The sequence below is a fragment of the Gymnoscopelus microlampas genome, assembly GCF_963454915.1.
Source record: "Gymnoscopelus microlampas genome assembly, chromosome: 14".
Lineage (NCBI taxonomy): Eukaryota > Metazoa > Chordata > Actinopteri > Myctophiformes > Myctophidae > Gymnoscopelus > Gymnoscopelus microlampas.
In genome coordinates, this window is record NC_139951.1 from 18,653,726 (window position 1) to 18,671,134 (window position 17,409).

The window sequence follows — 17,409 nt, forward strand, 5'->3', positions numbered from 1 at the left end:
CGAATTCATTAATTCACGCTGATTCATCACGCCGCTGCGTGTATTGATTATACATCCACATAAAACTGCAGGAATCCAATGCTTCATTAAGCCATCAGCGCCACTGTGCGCTGGGTATTGACAATCCCATCAATCTCTGTAATATATCATTAGCTGTTCATAATGAGTAGGAGTTCATTAAATTCATAGGCATGGAGGCCCCGTGGTTATAGGGAGGTTATAGGTTCAATCCGTCCAGCAATTAAAGTATTGTAGGTCAACCAGTAATCCGTCCTGTTGACAAAGCTCTAAACTCCTACCTACTCAGTCATTGCTAGAGGTAGGGAGGTTCTGAACTCCTTCCTACTCAGTCATTGCTAGAGGTAGGGAGGGACGCCTAAAAGCTTCTGGGTCTAGGTGTGTGTATTCCAGTTACTGTATGTGCTTGCGACCGGTATTACATCTACAAGCAACCATTAGCTCTGCCAAAGTGCCCTTGAGCAAGGCATCAAACTGCTCCAGGTGGTGATCCTGCGCTCTGGCCTCTCTGAGGCATATTATACTGTATGTGTGTGTGTGCATTTGCAGATTGCACGACCGGTCTAACTGGATAAGAGACAAAACATAACACAAAGTCCCACTTACTGCAAGTTTCGTATGGCTCGTCAGAATTGTCTCCGCAATCATCCTGGGCGTCGCACACATAGCTGGCGGGCACACAGCGGCCGTTGGCACACTGGAACTGGCCTGGCTGGCAGGTCTTCTGGGCGCAGCCCTCCGGGTCCTCGTCGCTGCCGTCGGAGCAATCGCTGTAACCGTCGCAGTGCCAGGATACTGGGATGCATTCCTTGTTCTTACACTGGAACTGGTTCTCCTGACACCGGTGGTCACCTGGACGGGGGACAGATCAGAACTCATAACAGAGACAGGAAACCAAGGGTAGAGAGTGAAGACATGCAAACTTTCTCTGCACTAAAAAAGTATTTAAAAAAATGACGGCATCAAATTTGTCGTTCTATAAGAAAATAAAAGATGTACAATGAAACAATGAATAGGAGGAGGTATGTTGAAAATGAGCGTGTCATACTGCAGAGGGCAGCGTCCTCATCTGAGCCATCAGCACAGTCTGAGTGGCCATCACAGAGGAACCCAGGGTAAGTGCAGTTTCCGTCCAGACACTGGAACTGGCCGATGGGACAAACGCGGGACGGGCAGGTCTGAGGTTCGTCTGAGCCGTCACCGCAGTCGGACTGGCCGTCACACTTCCACCAGATTGGAACACATCTGTGGAGGGACAAGAGTCAATAACATCTGTATTTTTTGTGTGAAATTTTATAAAAGTGTGAAAGTTTATTTTCAATTCTCATCCTCAAGATCCTAAGATGAATCAAGAAATAAACTGACTTCTCATTGTCCCCACAGCGGAACTGGGTGCTGGAACAGTCGGCCACACACTGGATACGGAAGCCCACAGACAGGCCGATAAAGTGGTCCGGACACTCACAGGTAGCACTGCTCCCCCCAGGTGCAATCAGACAGAAGTGACTGCAGGTCAGGTGATGAGAGGAGCAGGGGTTGTCACCTACGAAATGAATGGACAAAACAAAATGACATAGTAACTGCTTCTGTGAACTGTGGTATTTAATCAAAACAAACGTGACATGACATGATCAAAGACTTGCAAACGAATTAAACCTGGAATGACACATTTTTCCAACAAGATCAAGTAAATCAAACTCGTGTAAATGTTCACCGGACAAAGCATACTCACTCCACGTTATCATTAGTGGGCTGAGAAAAAAGTTGATATCATTCATCTATTGACTGAAGGATTAACAGGTATTGTAAACAACAGCAAAAATGTAATAAAGTTCCCTAACTATAAAAAAGCTACAGTACAAAGTGCCTTTTGGCTTAAAGGGATAGTTCATCCAAAAAAACATTTTTTGTCTCCGCCAGGCCGAAGGCATGGCGAGAGAGTATGTTTTACCCTCCGTCCGTCCGTGTGTGTGTGTGTGTGTGTGTCCGTCCGTCCTTCTGTCTGTTACCAGCTAATCTCCGCCACCGTTGCCCCAGTCGCTGTGAAACTGCACACACACACTCCCTCGATGCCACAGCAGAACCTCTGCCCCAAATTTTTCACATGGGCCTGTTATAGCGCCACCAGGAGGCCGATTTGTGCAAAACACATTTTTGGATATTACTCCTACAGATTTTATCCAAATATCACGCAAATCGGTACACAGTATCTCTATAGTCATGTGATCAAGACGGATCTGTCCGATATTTCATATTACATCCTGATTGGCTAAGGTTGGCTTCCAAAGTTGGCAGGATTGGTCCGTTTTGAACAAAATGTCTCAAATCATGAACGCAGCGTGTGATTTCCGTGAAAATTTGCACACACATTCCCACTAGGCCAAGGACGCAATGACCCCCTTTTCACATTGCCCTGTTATAGCGCCACCAGCAGGTCTAATTTAGCAAAACACATTTTTGCAACAAAATGCCTCAAATCATGAATGCACGCTCATTCCCACTAGGCAGAGGAAGAAATGCCACCCTTTTCACCTTGTCCTATTATAGCGCCACCAGGAGGCCACAATAACGACGTGACCTGGCGGAGACCTGTGCTCCGAGGAGCACTTTTTCTAGTTTTCTATCGATTAGTCACCCCATGGAGACTTGAATTCATGGATATTTTATTTTTTTGTCGCATTCCTAAGCAAATAATTTGACCAGCGGACCGGTAGGCAGCAGTTCCGTTAGGAGACACAAAGGGGTCTCCGTGGGGTGACTAATCGATAGGAAAAAAAGTCATTTTGGGGGTGAACTACCCCTCCCTTTAAGCGTGTTGCTAGAAAGGCCATGGGGTCAGTAAAATCCTTTTTTCTGCAGGGAGCATGAACATTTTTGGCCTAATGTTGGGGCCAGAATAAAGTCATTGAGTCACCACAATCAAGACCATCGTCTGGGGTGCACAGCTAATACCATGGCAATCAGTAGTTTTCAAGATCTCTGAACGACATCGCCGACATCCATAGAGCCTTGCTGCAAGCTCTCTATAATTGAGAGTGGCTTTGAACCATTCCAGGCCAAAGCAGGCCAATGAAGGCTACGATAGTACAGTTTCTAAGGTTAATACATACTGCGAGGCTGCCTGTAGGGGTGATAGACATGGATGTCATGGGGCCGGTGCGTGTTGTTGCCCATGACAATGCGCTCAGCACCGGTGTACTTGTGGGCCCTCTCCACGGTGTGCGTGTTCCAGTCGGTCCAGTAGACGTAGTCTTCGAACAGGGTGACAGCGTAGACATGGGGGAGGGACCCGGCAATGGCCCGATGTCTGTTCTGACCGTCCATGTCTGCAAAGCTGTAGGTTTATGTTTAAGTTTAAAGGACAATTTAGGCATTTTGTTTATGTAAAGTGTGAGCTAAAAGAGTTCAGCTTCATAATTGACATATTGCAGCGGCATGGAAGCTAATAATAGTAAATCGGCAGAAATTTTCAACCACATTCTCACACATTATACTGTGTATGTACATATACAAGTATATTAGAAAGCAAACATTTTAAAGGAAAGTTGCATTTGATTGCAATGTATCTTATGTGTTTGAGAGAAGAAAGAAAAACTTCAACAGTAAAAATCTAAAGAATTAGTTAGTTATGGACACTAACAGAACAGCTATGAATGAACAGCACATTTGGATACACAGACTTGAAATTGGCTGTATAATTGTCTCAATACTACATGCTACTGAAACTCAATTGAAATGGGCTTCATCTCTGATATGTTAGAAAGAAATCCCCAGCATGCATGCTCACTCCAGGAAGTTGAGGTGGGAGTCAGCGAAGAAGATCTTGTTGGTGGTGTAGTCTATGGTCAGTGAATAAGGCCATTCTAGCTTGACTGTGATGATGGCACTGGCGTTGGTGCCATCCATGCCAACCCTGCCAATGTAGGCTTTGTCACCCCAGTCTGTCCAGTACAGCCACCTGGATTGAGTTGAAAGGTGAGGAGGAGTGGGCAGAGGACACATACAGTACAAACAAAGGGTAAATTGTAAAATAGTACAATGTAGAAAAGTACAACTTTTGCACTTGCTCCTGTACGTTGATGCGTTTGTGAGTGTGCATGTGAAGAAAAAAAAGAGAAAAAAATAAAATAAAATAAAGATGATAAAGATTTGTCTTCTCGGTGTGTGTGTGTGTGTGTGTGTGTGTGTGTGTGTGTGTGTGTGTGTGTGTGTGTGTGTGTGTGTGTGTGTGTGTGTGTGTCTGTCTGTGTGTGTGTGTGTACATGTGTGTGCATGTGTGTGTTTCAGTACCCATATTTGGGGTTGACAGCCACAGCACAGGGCCGTGTGATGACATAGGTGACGTTACCAGCGAGGACGGCTCCAGAGAGCAGCTTCTTCTGGTAGCGGCCGTCCAGCTCCATCACGTGCACTGAGCGGTAGTAACTGTCCACCCAGTACACCTTCCTGCAGCAGACACATCAACACACTTCACTCTCACGCCATGACACCATTGCAGGGCTAGTTTACATTTCACATGTGTTCGGTTTAAATGTATTTGACATAGGTGAAAGACACCCATAATCTACAATTCTGTCGTACCGCTGTAAAGGAGAATTATTGTCACTTATATCTGTTATCAGTCAGATTTTGAATGTCTAATATCCCTTAAAGGAGTAGTTCACCCAAAACATTACTTATTACACCCAACATATTCTATCAGTTACACACCCCATAAAGCATTGAATTCATGGAGATTTTTTTTTTTTTGCATTCCTAAGCCACAAATTTTAGGAATGGGCGGTCTTTACGGTCGGTGACTCAAAGAGTCTCCTTTGAGTCTCCTATCGGATAAATTAGTATCTTTCTGCCTGTAATCAAATGATTGGCTTAGGAATGCGACAAAAACAAAAAAATCTCCATGAATTCAGTGCTTCATGGGGTGTGTAATTGATAAAAAAGTATTTTTTTGGGTGAACTACTCCTTTAAGCCTGGGGCGCCGCTGGCCTAGTGGTTAAAGCGCATAACACAGGCAATCTAATGCGAATCGCAGGTTTGATTCCAGAGCCCGATGACCTTTGCTGCATATCACTCCCTGTCTTTCTCTCCCTGTTTCTCACTCTACCGTATACTATCAATAAAAGGCAGACAAGCCCGAAAATATGTTTTCTGTCCTTGTACTCACCTGCCCACCCAGTCCACCGCTATACCCTCTGCACTTCCGCCCTCCGCCAGCGTCTCCCTGTCGCTCCCGTCAAACCGCATCCTCTCCATCCTACCCATGCCGGCGTCCAGCCAGTAGAGCCTCTTCTCGTAGTGGTCAAAGTCCAGCGACACCACGTTGGAGAGGCCCTGGAGGACCACGCTGAGCTGCGAGCCGTCCGTGCTCATATTCCTGATGTAGTAGCTATTGCTGTACAGTAGGTACGGGGCGATGCCGCTGTTCTGGCGACAGGTGCGACCGTCCGGCTCGCGCACGTAGCCCGGGGCGCACTTGCAGTGGAACGAGCCCACCGCGTTCTCGCAGATCTGGCTGCAGACGGCGGGCGTGTCACGGCACTCGTTCAAGTCCTCGCAGGCCTTGCCGTCCGGCATCAGCCGGTAACCTTCCTGGCAGGAGCAGAAGTAGCCGGTGAGGGTGTCTGTGCAGTTCTGGGCGCACTGGTGGACTGATGGGTTCCTGCATTCATTGATACCTGGATGGATGGGAAGAGAAGAGAAGAGAAGAGAAGAGAAGAGAAGAGAAGAGAAGAGAAGAGAAGAGAAGAGAAGAGAAGAGAAGAGAAGAGAAGAGAAGAGAAGAGAAGAGAAGAGAAGAGAAGAGAAGAGAAGAGACCCTTCAATAGCTACAATAGATTAGGGAATTTTGAAATTAAAGCTGCAAGCCAAAAGATTCCTGTCCTATACCCTGGATCCCAGAGCAAGTGCTGACATTTCTACAGATGATCAAAATAACGTTTTATTCACTAAAAAAGTTCTGGATTGCAGCTTTAAACATTCCATTTGTTTCATATATCTCTGCCCTGACTGCCAGCCTTACCACATCCCTTCTCATCGCTGTTGTCCTGGCAGTCCTTTTGTCCATTGCACACCTTGTTGGTGTCAATGCACTGGCCTGACTTGCACAAGTACTCCTGCGGGCCGCAGGTAGGCTGGGGCGTGGTGCACAGGCTCTCCACCTCATCCGAGCCGTCCAGGCAGTCATTGTCCCCGTCGCAGATAAACGCGGATGTGATGCAGGCTCCGTTGCCACAGGTGAACTGGTAGCTTGCACACGTGTCATAAGTGCAGCCCACCTCATCACTGCCATCCCCACAGTCATTGACGCGGTCGCAGCTGGAGAGAGGTGGTAAAAACATTTTCTTGAATATTCAAGCAAACAAGTTTGAATGTACAGTAGAGCCTAATAACGGCATGGCTTCCCCGTCCAATCATTAGTCATTGATAATAGTAAGTTATTATGTGTGCAGTTTGTGAATGAAGCTGCACAAATGACAAATCACAATGCGGTGTTCAGTCCCGAAGCCAGCTGGCTAGCTGCTTGTGTACATGTCCTAGTGCGGTGACAGCCTATGCCTCATTTGGCCAAATGGAAATATTGATCTTACTGTACATACTCCACCAATAACAACAAAAGTGCTTCACAGGAACAATGTTGATGTTGGTGTTGGATTTTCAACTACGCTTCAACTTTCACTTTGACACATTTCAGGGCAGGCTTTCAAGGTCTGACGTGCTTCTGTTTTGTAACGTTATGCAAATATGAGCTGTGATAGGTTACTGTGACATACAGTACATGAATGGATATACAGTACATACAGACAAACCCTGTTCTAGGCTATTCTTCTAAGCCTACAGCCATGCCGTAAAAAGCAAAAGTAATTGATTCAAGTGCATGATATGGTAGATCTGACAAAGTAAATGCACATGCACACACACAGGCACACACAACCAATTACTGGTAGGGGATGTAGATGCAAAGGCCGTTGGCACAGGTGAACTCGTTCATGTGACAGGTACGGTTGGGGCAGTTCTGCAGCTCATCAGCTGCGTTGGCACAGTCCTTCTCCCCATCGCACACAAAGCTCAGGGACACACAGCGCGGGTGTCCTGGGTGCCACGTGGGACAGGTGAACTGGTTGGGACTGCATGTACGTTGGCCTGTGAGGAGGGATCGATAAGGGGCGGGGAGGAGAGGATAGAGGGATGTGGATAATTACCACCACACAGTATCGTAACCAGTGGTGGACAGTAACAAAGTAAATGTTTTGAGTATCTCTACTTTACTTGAATATTTTTTTTTTTTACGACTTTTCCGCTTTGAAGTTTCACTTCACTACATTTCAAGGACAAATATTGTACTTTTGACATTTGACATTTCTAGTAAGGGACCCAAACTTACAAAAACCACTGAACCACCAATTAATTGTTCAAATATAGTGAAAACAGCCAATCTACAGGCTCACAACGCATCGCGGTGTGAGACGTTGTGAGCTTAAATGTACTTTGTAAGTATTTTTTTAAAGCACGTAATTTAGAATCTAAATTTGACTGAGCAACATTCACTTGTAGTTGAGTAATATTTGACCAGGAGTATCTATACTTTGTCTCAAGTACTGGGGTTGAGTACTTTGTCCACCACTGATCATAACATTCAAACAACATAATCTACACAGTGCTATCTTACCACACTGGAGTTCAGGGGCCTCATCGCTGCTGTCCCAGCAGTCATTGTTACCATCACAGACCAGTGACTGGGGGATGCAGTTTCCATTGGTACAGGTGAACTGGGTGGGACTGCAAGTCTTGATCTGGTCCTCTGGAAGGAGGCAGAGAAATCATTGTAAAGTCCAGATGATATCATTAGATTTGTATTATGGGCATATACTATGGAAAACAAGCTTTTTCTCTGGGAATATATGAAGCATTCATTTAGCTCTCCTCTCCATTACCCTGGGCCAAAGCTTACCAAGACTAGCCTGTCCCATGGTACGAGGACAAATCAAGCCAATCATCCTATCACACTATCACAGATTCTCTGTCTCCCCTTTGGCACCCAAGCAAAGTTCCACATTTATTGCCTTCTTCTTACTTCTTAAAACCAGGTTAGCCCAGCAGGGGTGTTCCAAGTACAACCTTGGTCCAAGACCAGGGGTGAACTGCAAAATAACTTTTCACAACCACCCTGATGAAACACTATTTAGCTGCAACACATACACGTAGGTCCACTCCCCAGTTAGTTTTCCCCATGGCACTAAAGGCTGCCAACATTTTGAGGCAGTCACAAATTGTCATTTACTTAGTCATGCAGTCACTCACTCATGGATGCTAGGTGGACGGTTAGTAGTAGTCCCAGGTAAAGCAATAACCCCCAGCGTCTTACTGTTGAATCAACTATCTAACATGTTGTAACATGTGCTGGTCATGTTTTATACGCCTTTTTGTGCATACAGTAATCATCAGACGTTCATCTTGGCCAGTGTCTTTTGACACCAACCACGTCATGCAGTTCCTCAATAGACACTAGAAGGCAGCAGAGTGGTAAAAGAGCATGAGCCATGTTCACGTGGTGCACCTTCACTGTTCGCTGCAGGTATCACTCCCATGCTTTGTCCCAGTTTGAAGAGTTGTGAAAGTGTTGTTACATAAAGTGTTTTTTTTTTAATCTTTTTTTATCTCACTGCTTTATCAATGAACGTTGGGGTAAGTATCATGGTAATCCGGCCCTTACATTTTGAGATATATTGTCTGCAAGTGGACTATTTGGCCTAAGGGTGGCGCTGGAGGAAAGACCATCGACTCACCAAAATCTTCACCAAAACAGAATATAAAAACAATGAAGCAATACAAGGCACTCCTAGTTCAGCCAGACAACACCAGCAGTGACAGTGAGCAGTTTAATTTTTTTCAAATCATGTTGATCTTGGGATCCACATGGGTTTAGTGTGTGACTTGATCTCAACCTTCATGTGGCCAGCATGTGACTTCAGTGGTCTAGGACATATCTATGACTTTGGGGGCAAGATTTGGGCAAGGTTTCAGCCCGATCCTTGCTCCATTGACTCGAGTGGTCAGATGGGTGGGTCTGTGAATGCTTTCAAGATTTTCAAGTGGGCCCTGATATAGAAGTGGTTGGGAACCGCTGCACTGGACTAGTGCCCATGTTTTGATAAAGGCCTTTTATCCGTCTCTAGTCCTTGTAAGTACATTGGAGCAATAAAACACTTTCTTGGAGACCTACCTACTACTTTTTCCATTTTCTTTATCTCATTGCATAATAATTAAACATGAAGAATATCAAATGTAGTAATCATACCACATGTGAGAGGCTCGTCGGTGTCGTCAGCGCAGTCACTGATGGAGTCACACACCCAGGAGGCAGGGATACACTTCCCACCATCGCAACGGAACTGGTCCGGGGAACATGTACGCCCCGCTGTAACATTGATGTTGATGAGCGTGCACACACACACACACACACAGTATATCCTCAAAAACGTTATCTATTATCTTATTTAGTTCACAGCAGGTAAAGTAAGCAAATGCTGAACCTGAAGATTTTAGATCCAGAATAACAACTCACCGCAGAAGAGCGGGTTCTCATCACTGTTGTCACCACAGTTATTGTTGCCATCACACAGGTTGTCAGAGTAGATGCAGATGTTGGTGTTGTCACACTTAATCTGCCCTGATGGACACGTCCTGTCAGCTGGAGAAGAGAGACGTGGGTAAGGTCAGCAAATCTTCTGGACAGATGTTTTTAAATATACCTTGATAATCATCCATTAGAATGAATACATGAATGGCAGGTCCTTGGCAGTCAATCAAGCATTCAATCAGTCAGTCAGTCAGTCAGTCAGTCAGTCAGTCAGTCAGTTAGTCAGTCAGTCAGTCAGTCAGTACTCACGGCAGTTGATCTCATCGGAGGTGCCATTGTCCCGGCAGTCGTTGAAGCCGTCGCAGACGAAGGAAGCGCTGATGCAGCGTCCGCTGGCGCATGTGAACTCGGTGGCGGGGTTACAGGTGGGGAAGGGGCAGCCGTGTTCATCGCTGTTGTCTCCACAGTCGTTGGTGTAGTCACACACGTAGTGCAGCGGCACACACCGCCCGTTGTCACAGGTGAAGTCTATGGATGTGCAGGTGTGGAAGGCTGAGACAGAGGGAGAGAGAGAGACGGTCAGATTTCTCTCAGTGAAACCAACAGCAAAAAGGTTTAACTTTGTTAACCCATTAAAACCTTTTTGATATGAGCTAAAAAGCATTATTTTACACTTTGGCTATTCAAAAATCGTGAAAATGTGTGCAAATCTTTGAATACATATTATTTTAAAGCGAAAATGTTTAACTCAAATCTTTGCTTCTGGGGGTCCCTGGAACAAAATATTTTGAGATGGGGGTCGGCGGCCAAATACATATAATTGTGGGGGTCCTTGACATGAAAAAGTTTGAGCACCACTCATATAGGAACATACTTTTTTCAGAAGATTGTTGGGATTTAGAAGACATTTGTAGAATTGGCTTCAGGTCTTCATGGGTTAATATCTCTTTATTCATTCTTTCTTTCTTTCTCTCTCTCTCTCTCTCACCACAGACTCTCTCCAGCTCATCCGAGTTGTCCTGACAGTCATCGTATCCGTCACACTTCCAGCGGGCTGAGATGCACCCTCCATCCAGACAGGTGAACTGCTCCGGCTGGCAGCGCTTCCCGGTGTCTTGGACGCAGTCCCTGCCGTTGTTGGCCAGGTACCAGTTCCCCTGCTGGGGGCACTGGCACTCTGCGCCTGAAGGACCTGTGGTGGAGAGAGAGACATTGAATTGAGAGAAATGAAAAAAAAAAAGTACAATGGCTTATTAGTTGAGTTATTAGCTAATTACAGACATTTCCTGACATGTAAGTCATATTTGAGGTTATATGATGCCTTGCTCAAAGGCTATGGTGAATAATCACTGCCCTCACCGGGTACGCAGACATGGCTGCAGCCTCCATTGAACTGCTGACAGGGACTGGAGCAGCTCTCCTGCTTGGATCCTGCAAAGACGTGGATGTCATTGGGACGGTACTGCAGGTCCTGGGCTATCACTGCGAAGCCCGAGCCGTCGTCCTTGCCGGCCCTGTAGATGGAGCGGGTGGTCCAGTCGGTCCAGAAGATGTCCTGCTGGAAGACGGTCATGGCGTACGGGTACTGGGCCCCGTGCACGATCACCTGCCGGTTCTCACCCGTCAGTGAGGAGCGCTCGATCTTGTCTCTGGGGGAGGCAGAGGCAGGATGTGATGGATGGGAGATCATTTGGGTAACTTTACATTAACGGGTTCTTTGTTAAATTACAGCATGAACTTGAGAATTGCACTACTGTACATACAGTGAGGCATCAGCCCAGTACAGCATCCTCTCCTCATAGTCCAGCGACAGGCCGTTGGGTTGGGACAGGCTAGTGTTAATGATGGCGGTCCGGTAGTTTCCCCCCAGCGTGGCTCTCTCAATCTTAGCAGGACTGCCCCAGTCAGTCCAGTACATGTACCTGAAGACATCCAGGACAAGAGGAGGACAGCTCAGCTGACAACACATCTACAGTACAATGCTCATGCCTTCATGTTAAGATTGACAAAAACATATCAAAGAATGTCAAAGAATGAAAATCCTTATGTACATGACCATATCTACGTTCAATGGTGTAATAATGCACTGATTGTGTTGATTTGTTTTTGATTTGTAGCTCTTAATGACTGCTCAAGTGGTTATGATGTAGACTCGGTCCATGTTAGCATATCTGTCCGTGAATCGATGAAATCAAATGATATACATATTCTGGGGGCACACCGCTGAGTGAATGTACGCTGACGCTGAGAGGAACATCTTTGGTTCAATACCAGCCGGAGGTCCCCCCCAGCGGCACCCCTCTATCCTCAGCTTCCTGTATCTCTTCACTCTACTATCTAAAAACATCTACTGTATTTATAAAGCAGTAATTGCCCCCCCCCCCCCCCCCAAAAAAAGGAAAACAAGTAAATAACACATAATTGATTGTCTTATAAAAGGTTAAGACAATCGACAACAAGGTTTTACCCATAGCAGGGGTCGACAATGATGGCCCTGGGGCGATTGGCATTGGCAATAACAGAGCGATTCTTTCCATCCACTCCTATGGCCTGGATATTCTGTCTGTAGTAGTCGGTGAAATACAGACGCTTGTTGACCCAGTCATAGGCCAGCCCCTCTGGATCATCCAGATCTACAGTAGAGTGGGAGAGGACAGACAATAAAAAACATAGTGAGAAAACAGGAAAAGAGACAGTGAAATAAATGGGACAAAAGAGGACTGAGACAAAACGAAACACACAGGCTACTATATATGACACAATAAGAACCTTCATGGAGTTCCAAACTCTGCCTCCACCAACATTTCATGTTCTATATCTCTCCCTTCCTGAGGTAGGATTATTTTGTAATTCTGACCTTCCGACCCAAAGGTTAACCACTTTCAACCTGGTGTCCCTATTTTGGGTAAAAAAAAAAAATCTACAATATCGAAAATAGAACATCTACAAACTTTTAGATCCTTTATTTTCGTTTTTATTTTATTGTATGACGAAGTATATACAGTAGAGCTAAAGTGATTAATCATGTCTTTGGGGCAGCCATAATGATCTCGGTCATGGGCTGTGTCCAAATTCACATACTAAATGCTACATACTCTAATACTCATCAGGATACCATTTTTAACATACATTTGAGTCCATACACGCTAGTATCTTTCATTTCAGACATACTTAACATGTGGTATCAAACCACACAGACTGTTAAGAAAGTGTCCCATCTGGTGGTCAGCAGAAGTACTACACACACTGTACATGTCCCTGTTTCACCAGTGTATTATAGCAGTTAATGTTTGACCTTGCCTTCAACAAATAGCTACATTGTCTCATCAACTGTAAAGCTCTGTAAAGCTGGACTCATTGCCCTCAGTCTCTGCCAGTTATTAAAGTTATGTTTCTATGTGTGAGTACCTGTTTTCACCTTTTACCTTCAGCCTGATTTTCTAAGCTACAGTATAGCCTCAAACTCGGTCCTGCCTGTTTTTGTGGTTTTTGATGATGCAGAGACGCAGAGACGTCCAGCAAGGGCAGAGGAGGAGAACCTGGAAGGAACCAGCCAGACCCCCCTAAAGGGAAGTAAACCCCGATGCACTAGACACGAGTGAAGGTCACTCTGATTTTATCTGGATTTTAATGCTTGGCACTGGGCTGTGGCACTAATGACTCTGACTCTTACAGTTCTTTTAATGGCTTTTAACACTGGACGTCTCTGAAAGACCCCCACCCCGCCCATTGGACATTGGATGGATGCATTCCCCTCCTATGGCCCTGCCCCATATTCCACTGCTCTGCTTTTATTAGTGTAGTGTTAAGTTAAATAAAAGAACATTGACTTTGGATTTCCTGCCTCACTGTGTGGTTTTGTGTGGGGTCTCCCAAATGTGGTCACTTATTAGAACCAAAGCCTTTGGCTTATTTGATTGTTCACACTATTGCGTAACACACGCACGCACGCACGCACGCACGCACGCACGCACGCACACACACACACACACACACACACACACACACACACACACACACACACACACACACACACACACACACACACACACACACACACACACACACACACACACACACACACACACAATACACATACAATACCCTGCCACACATTGCTGCGGGCTCAGTAATGTCACAGTGTTACCTCCCACAATGATAACAGGTGGGCTGGTCATGGACGTGGTGGTGGCGTAGCCTATCATGCTCCTGCCATAGCCAGCGTAATGGGCGAAGAATACACGCTTCTCCTTGAAGTCGTAATCCATGGCCATCACGCCGTAGCCAAATCCCAGGTTGAGAGTCGGGTACGGGAGGCTGTGGTCGTCTGGGTCCAGCCTCATGCTGTTGATCGTGTAGTCTGTGGTGAAGACCAGATACTCTTCCTGGCCATAGCCGCATGACACCCCGTTACTGAGGAGCGAGCCGTGGGCACAGCCGCACGTGGGTTTCTCCTGCTCGGGCATGGCGAAGCAGAACTGTGTGCAGCGTCCGTTGTCCTCATGGCAGGGGTTGAAGCCCACCTGATGGGCAGCTAGAGGCTGGACGTGCGGGTCGAAGACGGCCACATCCAACAGTCCTTTGATGCCCTCACGGATTATCTGGTAACATTCAACAGTGAAGAGCCTTTTTAGTTGAAGTGGTCCAAGCTTGTCCAAGCATCTACAACTCAACTGGGGATCCACTGTACTGTGTTAGTATGTTGGTTACGTTATTTTGCATGATCAAACATGGATACGAAAAGAAAAACAATGAAACAAATAAATAAACTACAAAAGCACACTGAGAGATGCTACACCCACATCACACATGTAAGCATAATGCTGAACTTTGACTTTGCACTGTGACTTAGATATAACTGATTGAGGGGAGTTTTGAAGAAAATCGGATTGCAACTGTCATGTATTTTATTACTATGACAGACCATCACTGCAGTGATTAAAATACACCTGCTCAGTGTGGCGAGGGCAAAGAGGGAAAGACAAATTAATTCTACCTTTTCTATGGTGAAATGACGGTCGGCTATTTATTTAATCAAATAAAAAACACAAACACAAATCAGCTTACCACATACAGTAGAGCTTCAAAAAAGTAATTGAGTTGAAACCTGGACTCTGTCCACTGTACATATTAAAAATAAGTAATCTGGGATCTCGGTCTCACCTCTGGTGGGTCAGTATTGCCTGGCTCCTTACTGGCCTGGAACAGCTTCCCCAGCTTGTTGTCGACCCACACCATGAGGTTCCCAAATATGGCCATTCCCGTCGGAGACGGATACCTGCTCCCGTACCGGACGATCTGCCTCTGCGTGCCGTCCGCCGCCATGCGGGAGATCATGTCCAGCGCGTCGTCCGTCCAGTACAGGAAGTCATTGGTGTAATCGACCGTCAGGCCGCGCGGCGACGCCAGGCTCTCTGATGCCAGCACAGTGCGGTTGGTGCCATCCAGCAGCGCCCGCTCGATCTTGGGTGCCTGGCCGCCGTCGGTCCAGAAGAGGTAGCGGAGCTTGGGGCTGACGGCCAGGTCGCGGGGGCGATCCAGGGAGGACTTGAGGAGGACCTTTCGGTAAGTGGTGTTGATGGCGAGCACCTCCAGGAGGGTCTGGGTCATTAAGTTGGTGAAATACAGGTTACCTAAGAGAGTCAGTGGAGAAAGGAGGAAAACCAAGGAAGATCATAGCGGTAGTAGTTTAGTTTAAGGAGGCAGAAGATTAGATCATAGTTTAGATTAGCTATTTTATTTTCACAGTGAAGAAGATACAAAAGATGCAATGTTTAGAACACAGAATACATGATCCTCTTTAGTTTTGTCTTTAATAAGGGAAGGTTGCATATACATGTACTATAAGTGTAAGAGGGATTAATAAGGGAGGGAGGGAGGGAGATGGACAGACACAGCATTTCTCTACCTGCGATCCAGTCCACGGCGATGCCCTGGATGCGTCCTATGCTTACGCCTTTAGCAACACTGCTGAAAAGGGCTCCATCCGTCTTGGCCCTGAAGATGCCCTTATAGGTGCTGGAGCTGCTGTTGTCCGTCCAGTATATGAAGCCAGACTCAATATGTAGGTCTATCCTGTCCTTGATGGAGTAGGAGGAACCTTGGAAAGGGAAGCGTTTTATGCGTCAGACCCCGAGTTGTGGTTAACATTAAGTGAGTTAAGTGAACTGATGATATCAGACACACTGAAGTTCTAACCACTGCAGCTGAGACTGTACAAATGGAACCAATCCATTTGTACAGTCTCAGAGTTAATACGGTAATAAAGGATTTTATAGCATAGATTGGGGTCCTCAAGATAAAAATCGTACTATATGGAGGTCCAGTGTGGTCTAGTCACTAGTGCATATACCAAACGACTGCTCTACCATACAGATCGGTTAAAATAAAACAAATATTCATTAAACAAATGAATTGATGGATTGCAGCTTTAAAAACCAACATACTATATCCACTGATGGGTGGCATGGCCTCGGAGTGGTCGGAGCTGTTGATGTGGAAACCTCTGATGAGCGCGGAGGAGGAGACGATGGCGAAAGACTCGTACTGCTCACACCGGGCGCCGTCCTGAGAGGCCACGAACCCTGTGGTGCAGGCACACGTCTTCTGGTTCCCCGGCCTGGGGAGGCACAGGTGGGGACAGCCGCCATTGTTGGAGCTACAGGCGTTGGTGGTCCCTGCAGAGTCTACATGGGTGGAGAATATACAGGGAAGGTGAAGCTTGATTGATACCCCAACAGGCCCCAATTGTAGCATTATTCAGGCTTATCCATCGAATATATCGTGTTTTATATAATCTAATCTGATATACTGACAGTATATCAGACTGTATGCAACTATTTTTTTCTTTTTTATGTTTTCCCCAAACCACGCGTTCTTTCCTGAAAACTACCACAGCTCTTATGTCTATCCTTTTGACCGTCGTATGCACCTGTATTCAATTGTATATGCGATTTTGTCAAATAATTCAATCAATCAATCAATCTATCAGCGGCATCAGGACTGGACGATCAACTGAAAAACTATGAAATTCATACCACTTCTGCAGTTCCTGAATTCTGGATAGGAGGAAAGGTGTAGGAAGTACTTCTTAAAGCTCACAACGCATAGCAGCTCGACACGTTGTGAGCGATTTCCGGTGCGAGACACGACGCATAACCAAGTATAAATCAGGCAATAGTCTCTTGCACTAATTGTAGAGAATGCCTGTGGCATTTTGCTGGATACGAGTGTCAGCAACGATACCTAAAAAACAAATCACAATGACAAAAGGGTATGTGTCAGTACCATAAACCCAGCGAGACCACTCACCATCTCGGGCGTGGACTTTGAGGGAGCGCAGACCTGACATGCCACTCCTCATAATGACCATGTTGGCGCCGGTATCCTTGTCCACCCTCTCGATGACCTCATAGTCCTGGTCGGTGTAGTAGAGGTGGCTCTGGTAGACCGTCAGGCCCCAGGGGCGGGACAGGCCACTGACGATTGTCACGCGGCTCACACCGTCCATTGTACCGCACTCAATCTGAAATGAACAATGGGATACTGTAGTGTAAACTCTTGAGTGTTCATTTCATATTTTCAGAATAATATCTATTTGGCTTTTGTATTCTTGACATCTGCCTGGTGTGACATTAACATTAAGATCTGCTTCAAACTCTATTTCACAAACAAGCAGCTAATTTCACCCTATACTTAAAATACACTTAAATGTATGTGCTTTTGTTCATGCACAAAATCTCTTCTGTATGTATGCATGTATGCATGTATGTATGTGCACACATACTGTATGGCAGCATGCATCCGATAACAG

The 17,409-nt window shown here is 45.9% G+C and overlaps 1 protein-coding gene across 1 annotated transcript in view; it reads right to left on the minus strand.

The window, feature by feature from the left end:
- Nucleotides 1-17,409, minus strand: part of lrp2b (low density lipoprotein receptor-related protein 2b) — a gene marked incomplete at both ends in the record, with an annotated part of 75,901 nt that overhangs the window by 17,147 nt on the left and 41,345 nt on the right. Inside the window, 22 exons of the mRNA XM_084078221.1 lie at nt 625-870; nt 1,067-1,263; nt 1,384-1,561; nt 3,129-3,352; nt 3,806-3,976; nt 4,309-4,464; nt 5,184-5,694; nt 6,039-6,334; nt 6,958-7,159; nt 7,686-7,817; nt 9,315-9,434; nt 9,582-9,707; nt 9,906-10,148; nt 10,585-10,788; nt 10,956-11,245; nt 11,360-11,518; nt 12,064-12,229; nt 13,744-14,197; nt 14,760-15,229; nt 15,505-15,696; nt 16,043-16,282; nt 16,908-17,121. Of these exons, the coding sequence (XP_083934347.1) occupies nt 625-870; nt 1,067-1,263; nt 1,384-1,561; nt 3,129-3,352; nt 3,806-3,976; nt 4,309-4,464; nt 5,184-5,694; nt 6,039-6,334; nt 6,958-7,159; nt 7,686-7,817; nt 9,315-9,434; nt 9,582-9,707; nt 9,906-10,148; nt 10,585-10,788; nt 10,956-11,245; nt 11,360-11,518; nt 12,064-12,229; nt 13,744-14,197; nt 14,760-15,229; nt 15,505-15,696; nt 16,043-16,282; nt 16,908-17,121 (5,191 nt within the window). The remainder of the gene's footprint in view (nt 1-624; nt 871-1,066; nt 1,264-1,383; nt 1,562-3,128; nt 3,353-3,805; nt 3,977-4,308; nt 4,465-5,183; nt 5,695-6,038; nt 6,335-6,957; nt 7,160-7,685; nt 7,818-9,314; nt 9,435-9,581; nt 9,708-9,905; nt 10,149-10,584; nt 10,789-10,955; nt 11,246-11,359; nt 11,519-12,063; nt 12,230-13,743; nt 14,198-14,759; nt 15,230-15,504; nt 15,697-16,042; nt 16,283-16,907; nt 17,122-17,409) is intronic.